General features: G+C 32.1%; 2 protein-coding genes across 3 annotated transcripts; both read right to left on the bottom strand.

Annotated features, from left to right (window-relative positions):
- Nucleotides 1–1,140: 1,140 nt before the first annotated feature.
- On the bottom strand, nt 1,141–1,815 carry LOC123923168 (calcium-binding protein PBP1-like). The gene has a single exon (XM_045975838.1). The coding sequence runs from the start codon at nt 1,703–1,705 to the stop codon at nt 1,331–1,333; it is 375 nt and encodes a 124-aa protein (XP_045831794.1). The 5' UTR covers nt 1,706–1,815; the 3' UTR covers nt 1,141–1,330.
- Nucleotides 1,816–5,187: 3,372 nt separating this feature from the next.
- Nucleotides 5,188–10,392, bottom strand: LOC123882047 (G-type lectin S-receptor-like serine/threonine-protein kinase At4g03230). 2 transcript variants are annotated; one of them, XM_045930833.1, is made up of 8 exons: nt 8,861–10,390; nt 7,663–8,157; nt 7,351–7,494; nt 7,053–7,264; nt 6,743–6,953; nt 6,399–6,636; nt 6,127–6,277; nt 5,188–5,881 (listed from the first exon to the last, which is right to left on the bottom strand). In XM_045930833.1, the coding sequence occupies exons 1-8, from the start codon at nt 10,149–10,151 to the stop codon at nt 5,573–5,575; spliced, it is 3,051 nt and encodes a 1,016-aa protein (XP_045786789.1). In that variant the 5' UTR covers nt 10,152–10,390; the 3' UTR covers nt 5,188–5,572. The 2 variants fall into 2 exon arrangements, with proteins under 2 accessions (XP_045786789.1, XP_045786787.1); XM_045930831.1 differs by having other exon boundaries at nt 5,394–5,881; nt 6,743–7,264; nt 8,861–10,392.
- Nucleotides 10,393–13,555: the final 3,163 nt, after the last annotated feature.

Here is a 13,555-nt window from a genome sequence, read left to right as displayed (position 1 = left end):
ATCTAATGTGAGCCTTCTAATCAATTTTGGGAATAGGAGAACGAATTAATAATAATAATCTTATAACTAATATATCTTATCTTATAAATGTACAATTGAATAACTTATATGTATTTTCTTTTGAATAAAAACTAATTATTGAGAGAAGGGATCAAGGCCCAACAACAAGGCCGAAATCTTTTTTTTTGTAAGGCCCAAATCTGAAGTATAGAAAGAATCAACAATACATAAGTAATTTTTTTTTTCCGGGTATCCTAGGTACGAAATTTGAACTTTTTTTATACACACGAGTAATTAAGAATTAAACCTCTGATTAGGATCAAAACTTTTATCATTTGCATCAATTTATTTGTGATTATGTAATTGTGTTTTTATTACATGTAAAAGAGATATAATTAACTTTTCAAAGATTAATTACCTTTCCAAAAAAAATTTAAAAATAAATTTAAGTCACTTGTTAGCAAGATCGTATTAAAAATAGAGTTTAATTTAAATATACAATTAGTGTAAAAATATTTTACAGTTAATAATGTGTTGCTACAATTTTTAATGTTGCTTTTAATTATGATGATTTTATTTTATTTGGTGGGATAATTTACCTAATTGTATCGGACAAAATTTCTTTAGGTACATATGTCAATTATCGTGCCATTCAATAAAAAATGCCAATTATCTTCTTTTAGACTTCGTTAAGCTTTGCACCATACACTCTTTTCCTTGATCAGATTTTTTTTCTTTCACCACCGGATTAATCTGGTTTGAGGGTCAGTTCTGGTATCAAGTGGTTTCAGCTCCCTTCCGATCGCAGTTGTAGGGGATCAAACCGTGATCCTCCCTACCAAATTCAACGTCAATCACTCCTAAATCAACTAACAATTGATCCTTAGTAAGATTTTGTTTCACTCAATTTTTCTAATAAGATTTTTAAGGAAGTAATTGATTGTATTTGTTTGCTTCCTTGAATTTGGGTATAGTCCCCCTAGATATTTGATCTTTATTGCAAATTTTAATAATAATTTACTTTGAAGTGTTACTTTAGGTGGCTAAGGGTACAAGTTGTCAATAATTTTGTGGTTGAGATCATTGTCAATAATTTTGTAAATGAGTTAATCTGATCCATCTAATCTAACAATCAATGGCTGAGATATAAAACTATGGTTTGTCTATTGCATGCATTACAGGGTTCTGAAATAACAACATACATGTTCATAGGAAAGAGTATATCCAAATTTTTTCAATCATATCAAATATTTTCAATAGGAAGAATTGTAACAACAACATAAAGAGAGAAAAGAAAACATCATGAATTGTTGTTCCTAGGAAAACAAAACTAAAAGGAAAAGTTATTATTATTATTGTTGTCAAGTTCATGTTGAAGTGCTTCCTCAAGCCAAAACCAAGATTCTTCCATCAATTCAGGACTCAATCTAAACATCAAAACACAAAACTCCATTTGAGTCAATGCTCCATCTCTATCTAAATCACCTTCATTCATCATACTAACAAGTTCATCTTCTTTCATATCTTGAAGACCCAAAAGAGCAGCATTTTTCCTTAAACTATCCAAAGTAATCACACCTTTGTCTTTGTCCATCAACAATTCAAACCCATTACATAGCTCTTTTATTAAACCTTCACCACCTAACTTGTTAGCCATGACTGGTAACAAGTCTTCAAAACCATTTGATTTGTTATTGGTAGCCATTGTTGAAATTGGTTGAATTTGATCAAAGTTGTTGATTTGGTGAGTGGTTGGTGAATGAATGGTGAATGATGAATAATAGAGATGTATTTATATGTGAAAAAAGAAAATGGAAAGGATCGTGGAAGGGGGGGTATGAAGGAAGGAAAGTGAGGAAGTAAGTAAATGATAGGTATTAGGATGACAGCAAAGAAACAGAGAAATATTCGTTCATCAGCTTTGATTGTGGACAAGAAACCACATCTGCTACCCTGTTTCCTCGAAGTTTGTAAGGGGTATATTCGGTAATTCAATTGCCTTATGGTGTAAGTAATGACCCCTACCCTTTGTGAAAGTAAGTAATGTTATAAATCTTTTGTTTGGACTAATGCCAGTAAATAGTAACCTCTTACCTAATTTACTTCTTTTAATGTATTTTTAAGGTATTTAAATAGCATTTAATAAAATAAAATACAAATATTTAAAATGTTAAATTAAATGCATAAATTTTAGGTAAATTGTTAGCAACACGGTGCTTGCTTATAGACAAAATTTATTTAAAATATGACATGACATTATATTTTCACGTTGGAACAAACAAAAATGAGATATATTAAAATAGTAATAGAATAGTCACCTCAGTATAAGGCGTACCAAAAAAGATTACGATAGTTTACAAAGCGTCAATCGATAAAACAACATGAATAACAGATTAGTCGATGTCCAAAAGGATAAACGGGTTCGACCACCAACTATGGTATTTTTTTTTTTTTGACAAACCAACTATGATACTTTAAAACTAGATTATTAGTGTTCTTTGTCTTCATCCACTGGATGGAGTAGAGTTTGACTTCATCCAATATTTGAAGTAAGGACTTTTCAGAGTTTTTCAATAATCTATAATTGTTTTCATTCCACACAACCCAAACACATAAGAGCCATATATTTTATTTATAAACGATTTGTATCAAAAATATAAGTTGGATGTTAAAGTGTTCACATATATTTTAAAAGAATATTTTACATTTGTCTCCTTAACATGCATTTTTAAGACCCATGTTAGTATTTTCCTATTTTAATCAACTCTTACTTTTTTTTTTGTTGAAGCAAATCAACTCTTACTCTTGTTTTTCCAAAAATAGTAGGAGAAAATGGTTAGTAATCTTAAGGTGTTTATTTTACATATAGATCGTTTAAAAATACATTTTATATATTACTCCCTCCGTTTCAAATTACTTGACTTTCTAGAAGAAAAAAACAAGAAATTAAGAAAGTGTATTTTTGCACCTTATTTTCCTATTATACCCTTATTTTAATTCACCAATATTTTTTTTGCACACACTTTCTCTTTCCAATAAATTTAGGGCCATCCTTTATTTTTAGTCAAAAAAAAAATAAATTTAGGGCCTGTTTGTTTCAGATTTTTCACAAAAAAAAAAATTTTTTTAAAAGAAAAATCCATTTTTTTTATCTTGTGTTTGTTTCGGATTTTTTCAAAAATAATTTTAGTAAAAAAATCATTTTTTTCATCAAAATGAGAATCTATTTTCAATAGCATTTATCAAAATTCATTTTTTTTATCACTCATCATCCCTCACCATCTTAAAAAAAAAAAGATTTTTATGATTGTAAACAAACGAAAAATATCTTTAGATTTTCTAAGAAAATCTATTTTCTTGAAAATGATTTTTTTCAAAAAAATCATTTTTTTTAAATCTCAAACAAACAGGCCCTTAATATGTTATATATCAATTTTTTTTAAACCAATTATACAAAGAAGTTTAATAAAAAAATATACAATAAAAAGATTTAAAATAAAAATATTTAAAATAAAGAGGGTATAATAGACAAAATATAACATAAATTATTAAAAAGATAAGTAATTTGAAAAAAAATAAAATTTTCTAAAAAGTCAAGTAATTTGAAACGGATGGAGTATATTATTGCATTCAATTTTAACTTTCTGTATTTTAAATTATCCAAAAAAAAAACTTTCTGTATTTTAAGATAAATTAATAATTTTTTTTTTGTTTTCACCACAAGTATCCGGTCCACTGGATTGCCTAGTCTGATTCAAATGTCAGTTTAGCATCAAGTAGTTCCAGTTCCTTAACGATCATAATTGTGGGGCTCGAACCGTGATCCTCTCTATTAAGTCCAGCACCAATCCAAATTAATAATATTAAGAAAGAGATATATTTTGTAAGATAAATTAATAATATTAACAAGAGATATATGGTCCTCTTAAAATAGACATACTTTTATTTTTGACAACAAACAAGTGAACAACAACTGAGGAAGGTTGTATCAAGATTGTTGGGTCAAAATGCACAGCCTATATGGGTTCAGGAGGAAGGAACCGGACCATGTCATGATTTGTTTGTTTCAAAGAGGGCAAAGTCGGTGAATTCAATAACGATGGAATTGGGAAACTCCACTTAAATTTCCTCTCACCAGCTTTTTTGAACCACCAAAATGTTTTACTATTTCAGTTCAGACGCATCTCTTACCTCTTTTTTTATTATATATATTATTTTTTTCTCTCTTATTTTAATGACATAAAGGTTGACATATTATTTAAGGACAAAACTTACATGTATTTCCATACATGCATTTCTTACTTTTCCGCTCACAAAGAGGTGGTTATTTATGTTTTTTCATTTTGAAAAAATAAAAGAAAATTATTTTTTAATAAAAAAAACTACCTCTTTGTTAGAGGAAAAGTAAGAAATGCATTTATGGAAATGCATGTAAGTTTTGTCCATTATTTAACTCTAGCAGTCATTTTCAATTCATTCATCAAATAACATAAAGTATTGGTAGTTAGTACTTCATTTCACTCCCAAATACGATGCATTATATTTTGAGATATTGTCTAATTTTAGCCGTGTGTGTGCTTTTTAGATTTTGTCCTTTGTAAAAAGTGCTTCAGTGTGTTGAGGAATATAAGTCTTGTACATAAATTATATTTAGCCTCGATTATCAAATGATGTGAGATTTTTAGGTATATCGAGACAATTGCCCCTCAGTTAAGGCTGAGGGACTAAAAGACATGTGACATATGGGTTGCACATTCAACATAGCGTTCAGACTCATGTGCCTTCCAGAACCATTTTGGGGTACTCATTTTGGGGTACTCGAGCCAACTACTTATAATTATACACCCTTGCGATTGCAAAAGGATTAGACATCCTGCCATGCTACGATTCCCATGGCACGTCCAAACCAAGTACTATGTTAAGATAGGGAGCTGAGGGTTTTTCGCTCCGCTCGCATTCATTGACCAATAGAGCTCAGTCTCGGCCTTTTGTATTTTTTATTTGCTTTTTCAAAATTTTCATTCTCCATCTCAATAGAGAATGAGTCTGTTGACAAATAGGCCAGTCTCACAGTCTTTGGCTAGAGAAAGTCATTTGGGCATTTGCCACTATAACACTGCAATCAACCAAATCTTCCTAAATATGAAATTCAAATGAAATTTCCTAATCTGGACCAGTATCCAGTCTAGTCCACTTGACCGCTTAATTTGGTTCGGGGGTTAATTATGACATCAAGTGGTTCCATTCTCCTCTCGATCGCAGTTGCGGGAGATCAATCGCGGTTCTCCCTACCAAGTCCAACGTTGGGTCAATATATGAAAATACTTTAAAGACAACAGTACAACACAACAAAATTGCACAATAATTTCTCAGAAAAAAAATTGCAAAATAATTAAATATGATCGGATGCAGGTGTAAAAAAATCCTTAAAGAAATGAATAATGGAAAATTTGCATGTAAGTATAAAGAAATAAGTACATATTTTGATCAAAAACAGAATTTGGGACCAATAACTCTTCTCTCAATTGAGCACCCTATATATGAGAAACCTTGATATTGCAGACAATGTAAGCTACCTTCCATTTTCCAAAGTGACAGTCAATTCATTACGTGAAAAAGTTTCCATTTTACTAGATGTAGATGCTCTGCTTGAAGGACATCTTCTAATGACAAAGGCTGGTTCCTTAGGAGTTGGAAGAGTATTAGATTCACTTCCCAACATAAAAACAACATTTGACATGTTTGGACGTTCATTTGGGTCTTCTTGTAAGCATAGTAATCCTATATTCACACATTTCAAACATTCTTCTGCTTTGCATGATTCACATAGTGTTTGGTCCATGAAATCTAATGCCCTCCCTACTTTCCACAAATGCCATGCCTGAAAGAGAACGAGAACGAGAACGGAGAGTGTTAAAAAGAGAATGTGCGATGCTAGCATCACTCATAATATGTTGCTAGATATCCTAATAGAACTCGAGATACTTAGTCCCGTGAGTTTAACTCAGTTGGTAGAGACATGGTATTATAGATGCAGGGCCAGTGTTCGAATCCCAGACTTCAACTTAAGGGTGAAATTCTAGCCACTATGCTATTTGACGGGAAAAAGAAACTCGAGATACTTACATATCCTAGAAGGCTCAATTCATGTTCTACTTGATAAAATCCAGTGTTTCTTTTTCCACTAATAATCTCAAGTACCACAACACCAAAGCTGAAAACATCAGATTTCACCGAAAAATGTCCATCAAGTGCATACTCTGGAGACATGTAACCGCTGCATCACAAAAGTTGCAAAATGTGGAAAAAATAAGACATAACATACGAGTTTGATTATTTTTTAAAGCATGAGGAAATTATAAAGCAATAATGTTGGTTTGATGGCAACTTGAACTTACTATGTTCCAACCACTCTTTCTGTGTTTGCTACCGTATCTTTTCCTCCAAATATCCTGGCTAAACCAAAGTCAGAGATTTTAGGATTCTTCTCTTCATCTAGAAGAATGTTGCTTGCTTTCAAATCTCTATGAATAATTCTTAGTCTAGAATCTTCATGCAAATAAAGAAGACCTCGAGCAATCCCCAAAATAATCTTGAATCGCATATCCCAATCTAATAAAACAGACAGCTTTTTGTCTTGGATGTTTTATACATGAAATGCATAACATTGTAAATTAGTTTAATTTTGGAAGTACATTATATAAAGATATGGAAACAGAATAATTACAAGAAAGTGTCTTACCAAAAATGAAACCATCTAAGCTTCTATTTGGCATATATTCATATACTAACATCTTTTCATCTCCTTCAACACAATAACCTAAAAGTCGAACTAGGTTTCGATGTTGAAGCTTGGCGATCAATACAACTTCATTCTTAAACTCCTCAAAACCTTGTCCAGAACAACTTGAAAGTCTTTTTACCGCTATTTCTTGTCCTCCTTGAAATTTCCCCTGAAAGTGTTCCAAAATATTGTCCATTTTTCGATCACTATAGTATATCACCATGAAGTTGAAAATGAAAATTATCAGCCTAAAAAAATTGTTACTTACCTTGTAGACAGGACCAAAACCACCTTGTCCAAGCTTGTTTGCACTTGCAAAGTTGTTAGTAGCATCAAGTATACTCTCAAGGTGAAAATGCGGAATATCTACGGCTTGTCCATCGTCTTCTTTCATTCCACCTGATTCAATCAAGTCCCTAACATATCTCTCACTGTCATACAAGTTGATCCCTGAGTGTTTTTGAATATATCCTTTGGTTTCTGAGGTCAAAACAATAACTATAAATCTCAGTAAGAAGCTACTGATGAAGTAATCCCTTCTTGAGATTAGGAGAAAATTAAATTACCTTGTGTCTTGGACTGTCTCCTTTTTCGCACATAAGTACATGCAACCGTACTTGACAAAATAATTAAGAGAATCACAGGTGCTAATGTCAGTACAATGATCACTGGTGAAGATAGATGCCGTTTTGTTTTGTAGCTTTCGCCTTCTGCAAGATATAAAAAGTGTCACTTATATGCAAATATTAAAATCATGGTCACAATCGCTGATATTGTGTAGAGTTACAATCAAATACAACTGATACAGCATCCATCGTGGTCAAAGAGATATTATCACAATCTTGATATTGCAGTGAAGACTAGATATAGGTTATTACCTCGAGTACAATTTAGTTTGAAGCCATCCCAAAGAAAGTTGTTATTGCAAAGACATCTCTTCTTTCCATCATCGGTAGTATTGCAAGTCGAGTTTGGCCAGTCCTTGCAGTCCAACAATGAAGAACAAATTGGCTCTAGTGGAGAATCCCATCTTAATTCTATTTCTACTCCATGTGTTAGTGGAGCATTAGAACTAAATGTGATTGGATCAACATAGCAATTTCCAGTAAGATGAAATGGAGATGACTTATTGAGAAGCAGAGAATTTTGACTCTTACAATTAAGTACATTATTTTGATGGATCAAGAATTTTTGTGTTTCTTGATTTATACTTATGACTTGATACGCTCCTCCAGGAGTATCAAATTCAAGCTCACCAGTTGTAGTGTTGCATTGAAAATTGAAGTATTTGGGGTCACCACAATGCTGTCCTGTGCTAAGGGGATATGGAATGAAGTTTGTGCCACAAGTTCCACAACTTCTGCTAGTGGATTCTGCAGAAGTTGAATCACTAGCACTTTAGTAAGAATATTATAATGCAATCTTCATGGCTTATAGAAATAAATAACAATAAAGTACTAACAAAGACACAAACAACAGACTTGATAAGATAATAATTAAAAGAATTGGAAGTGGTTGAATGTAACCACATGTGTCGGTGTTGTGTCTAGTATGAGACACTAGACACATCTTCAATTGAAAGTGTCGGTTCTATATAGAAAATAAGTAGGCTCAAACATATGTCTGGTGTCTAACATGTGTCCCGTCAGAACCAACACTACACTGACACGTGTATTTACATTCAATTTTTTTGATAGCTAGACAAAATGGCAAACTATTAAAAACTCACACACAAAGTGGAGGGACAGGGGTTCGAACGCCGGACATGACGTCCGATCTAGCAATTTCAACATTTCTACCGGTTGAACTAGGATTTGTGGACAAACACATCAGTTTTAAACGATATTAATTCAACTTTTTCTTAATTAGAAAACAAAGAGAATTTCTGTCACCATTTATCAATTTATCTGTGCAAGTATGTGGACACAACACAAGCAAGAGGATTTGGAATCAAATGCTTGAGAGAAAGAAAAAAAAAATAATGAAATGGTTTCATTCTCAGTCTAACTAAACATATCATATCTCATGTTCAAAAACATTATAAGCATTTAAAAAGGTGATATAAAGAAAAAATACCTATATCAGAAAATGCAACTCTAACATTCAGATCACAACCACCCTCATACTCTTCTTCAAGATTATCCAAATCCTCATACCAAATCCAACAAACAGGATCACCACTATCACCAATCCTTGCAACCTTTTCAACATCTACATATGAATAAGCATAACACTGACAATTATTAACACACTCCAACTTACATTCCTCTTCACTCTTAGCATTAAACTCAGCATCAGGATTCGCAACTTTCATCATTCGTAACTTCAAAAATGTATCACTCTTAGCATTCTCACCACACACATTTGTTTTCCTACTACATCCACCCGAAAAATCTCCACCTTTCCATTTTTCGATAGAATTCGCCTTAAATCCAGGTAAACACTTACACATAGAATCATATTTACTATTACAGCTACCAAAATTTCCACATACATTGAAAACACTGCATCTATCTCTTGGTTCAACCCAAACCATCAACCATTTTTTCTCTGAATCCATCTTCAAATACTTAAGTTGACCCCAATAAGTCATAACAAACCTTGTGTTACTATAAAGTGATGGAGTAAGAAAAGGAACAGTGTTATTTGGTGAAATTTTCAAAGTGAAATTTGATAAAAGATAAGATATAGCTGAAGACATTTCACCGGTTCCAACAAATTTACCTGATACACTACTTTTCCAATACCTAATAGATCTTTTCCATATAATATATTGATTCTCTTTTTCGTCTTGTGCGAAAGTAAAGTTTCCTGATGCAGGTTCTTCATTACTTCTCCATGAAGTTAATGATAAACTTTCATCCATTTTCATTCCTGGAAGAAATGTATCAGTTGGATTCTCAAAACTCTGCCATAGAATCTTCACTTTTCCTTGTTCTTGTTCTTCGTCGATTACAATAAGGTTTCCATTGTCTAATAGTTTAACTTTCCTATGTAATGAAGATGATAATGATGTTTCAAGATTTGTACTCCAGTAAGATTTACCAGTACTATCTAAAACCATGAGATTTCCATTTTGTGAAATGACAAAAGTGCCACTAGAATCTTGAACTGGGTTGTCTCTATTTGCAACCCAAACAACTGTTTTTGGTGTTAAATTGTAGTACCAAATTCCAACATATCTTTTTCTATAACCTAAAGAGGTTTCATTTGGAGTGAAAAATCCAAGTTCAAAATTTTCTCCTGCTGAAATGAGAGTATGTTTTTCTTCATCTCTTAGTAAGTTGTTTATGGTTATGGTATCTCTAGCTAAACAATGGTTAAAAGAAGTGAAAAGTATTAAGCAGAAACAGAAAATAGACAACATGTGAGAAAGTTAAGGATAATTTTCCTTCTGGTCTTTCTATGTTAATGTTTGTTATGTGACAAAGAAAATGGTTAGTGTTTTTTTTCCTGATGCTATGTGTTACTGATAGTGACCCAATTTTGGGAGGGTTTTGTGTTTTTTTCTTCCACTAGTTGAATTCAAAGGTGATCTTAAGTAAAGTTACTTTTCACTTTAACACATAATAGTCTGCTTTTGGTATTTATTGGTTGAATAATTGACTTATATTTAGGTAGAATTAATACATAATTGATTCAATCAGCATGACATATGTGTAGGTAGAATTTGAATTGAATCTTCTAACTGTTTGGTCCATAATTCGGGATCAAGATCACCTGCAGTTGAACTCAACTGCAGGGCCACACAGTGGAGTAAATTGTCCTACTATTATTTAAATAATTTAAATAAATTATAAAAACATGGCTAAAAGGCTCTACAACATATCCCTGCAGTTAAAACTCAACTGCAACATATCCATTTCCCATAATTCGATACATGTTAAACATTATTTTGAGAGATTAGTTTCCACAGTTATATGCAGAGAATATAGTTATAAAAAAAAATATATATAACTCATTCATAGTTACACAAACCACTTTCTTAGTGAAATGATACTACTTTTTTAACAAAAATGATACTATCTCTTCCTCTTTTGGTCTCATATTTTTTAATTCTTGTAATATTTTTTTAAAAAAATAAATACATTTTTTATGAAATCTATATCAATAAATTTTTCAATTCATATATCAAAATCTATATGCTAAATAATCCGAGTTTTTTTTTCCAAATAATTTAGCAGTTACAATTTCATACCTTAAAGATGAATAGGTGGCCAATCCGGTGGCATTTAGAATGCACAAATTGTTAAATTTGTGCATGAATGCACAAATTTATAAGTTGATTTTTGACCATTAGATCTAATAAGGAACACAATTTTATTATAGTCTATCAACACTAGATTTTATCTCACACCCAAATTAATCTAACCTCATTCTCTATCACTTTCTCCCTCCTCACCCATCACTAGTTTCTGACGAAAAAAAACTACACCCATTCTTAAAAATTGTGTTGCTGTGGGATTTTTGCTAGCAAAAGAACTGAATCAGTCCAATATTCCAAATTTGAAATTTTCAAGCTACCAAAGAGAAGAAGATGCAAAAAAATTATACGAAGAAAAATCGATTATAAATTTAAGCTCCACTCTTTGTTGTGCTAGTAGCAACAGATCTTTATTGTCAGAAGCAAAAAACAATAATTTTCAACAATCAAGATCTAGCATTTCTCATGTGAAATGTTTAGAAAACATAGCACCTCCTTCTGTTGAAGAAGAAACAGTTAAAGAAGTGTTGTCGGAGACACCCAAATGGAAGAAACCAACTGGTGGATGATAAGATTTATAAATTTTATAATCACATATAATAGAATCCAACTAGTGAAATTTGGGAAGAAAATAAAGTTTAGAAGAAGAAGGGTATGTAATAAGGTGTAGAAGGTGTATGCTAAGATTTAATGAAAATGCAAAATCCATCCTCTCATCTTACTTTTTAAAATTTGTGCATAGTGCACAAATTTTACATTTTGTGCACCCTAAATGCCACCGGCCAATCCCATATTCTATTTTCATCTTTTGCACATTGTAATGTTGTCACTGATTGAGTTATGAATCCAAATTCTAATCATAGATGAAATAATCATTTGTAAAATTTTATTTACTATTCGGCCGAACTCCGAATTATCAGATGTATTTCCCCTTAAAATCAAAGTGTTAAGACAAAAATTTTAAAAACCTTAAACAACTTGAATGTTCATGTAATAAACTAAATAAGCCATATACTAAAACTTTTTTTTTCCAGAAGTAACCTAATGACTAAAAATTCTATCCTTAAGATATATAAGTGGGATGTATGAAGTTCGAACTCCGAACCCTGCATATATAATGCGATGTCCCTATCAACTGAACTAAGTTCGTATGGACATGCCATATGCTATAATAAAGGTTCAAAAGTATGTCTTGTGTAAATGCTTGTAACCACCATAATAGCAACAACATACTTGCTAGGATTATTTTTGGTATTATGCTGTCTAGGATTTGAAGGCATCATCAGTTTAGGCCAAAATAGTTCAAATATTAGGAGCACACCAGACATGGGTAAATCATCTAGAAAAATAATCAGCCTGCTGTACTACAATAATGATTTTTTATATGATTGAAACTAATAGCCAAAATTGAATAGTTGATTGAAGAAAGGCAGAGGAGACAATGAGGTCAAAATCATTGGATTTATCCAATTTCATATTTCTTCATATGGGTCCTCCCTTTTGCATATTTTAATCTTTTTTCCACGTCCTCTAAAAATTGACATTTAAAGTGTATCCTTTCAATTAAATCAAGGAGCAATATGTCTCTGTTTTTTTGTATCTATGGATCTAAAAACCAGATATTCAGAGCTAATGTTGAAAAACTTGACTCATTTTGTTGGGTATTGCATGTCGTGTGTCATGCAACAATAAGATAAGACGAGAAATATGCATTCTAATTTGTTGGTTTTAAGTACGGGTTTGAGTTGAGATGCGACGTCTTTCTATCTTATGGTCTTGAATCATTAACTCGTTGTTGCTCTTTACACTCCTCCGGACACAACAAGTGGTAAGGGATCAATTATTGTTAGCAGGTTAGCACATGTGCATTGATTAACATTGATACAAGGTGTGTTGTGAGATTATGTCAGTTGCTTAAGAGTTTTTTGCCGACATGAAAGTTGCACCGTAAGTTTTTTTTCGACTTTCAAAATTCTTGCAGTAGTTTAACATCAAGTGAAGTATCTTCTTTATAGTGGAATATGATAGTTCTTTTAGTCGATATATTACTTAACCATTCACACTTGAAACTCAACAATTTCCCCTCAAGTATGAGTTTTCACATCCTATAAATGATCCAATAATTGGATCCACTCCTGCCCACCTACCAAGCGGAACCAGATTCTAATACCACTTGTTGGAGAGTCTGAAGGAATGTTGGGAGCAACAATTGTCTAATATTTCAGGTTCACAATAGAGGGAGACGCCACATCTCTACCCATAATCTTAAGGTGTTAGGTATATATGGGTAACTTCTCTTATATATCCCACATTTTATCCATTCATGGTCAATGTCTGATTTAACGTACCACAAACAATTGAAATTTCAACAATCTCTCCCGATATAGTTGAACCAATATCAAGATTCTTTTTTGCTTCCCCATCAGCCGAACCAGACTTTGGTACTTATTTTCTTGGTCAGGGACTTTGGTACCGTTTGTTGAGGAATCCAAGGGAATGTCAAAAGCTACGACCGACCTATATTCAAGGACCACAAGAGAGAATGACTCCATATTTTCATAAAAAAC

Source organism: Trifolium pratense, linkage group LG4 (genome assembly GCF_020283565.1).
Source record: "Trifolium pratense cultivar HEN17-A07 linkage group LG4, ARS_RC_1.1, whole genome shotgun sequence".
NCBI lineage: Eukaryota > Viridiplantae > Streptophyta > Magnoliopsida > Fabales > Fabaceae > Trifolium > Trifolium pratense.
This window is presented reverse-complemented; position numbering and strand designations above follow the sequence as displayed.

What these genes read in the sequence shown, in the direction of transcription:
- LOC123923168 (XM_045975838.1), bottom strand. Translation starts at nt 1,705, where the DNA reads ATGGCTACCAATAACAAATCAAATGGTTTTGAAGACTTGTTACCAGTC.
- LOC123882047 (XM_045930831.1), bottom strand. Translation starts at nt 10,151, where the DNA reads ATGTTGTCTATTTTCTGTTTCTGCTTAATACTTTTCACTTCTTTTAAC. An exon ending in AGTTGCATTTTCTGATATAG is followed by an intron (nt 8,158 to 8,860) that starts GTATTTTTTCTT and finishes CAACTTCTGCAG; the next exon opens with AATCCACTAGCAGAAGTTGT. An exon ending in GAAAGAGTGGTTGGAACATA is followed by an intron (nt 6,278 to 6,398) that starts GTAAGTTCAAGT and finishes TTTGTGATGCAG; the next exon opens with CGGTTACATGTCTCCAGAGT.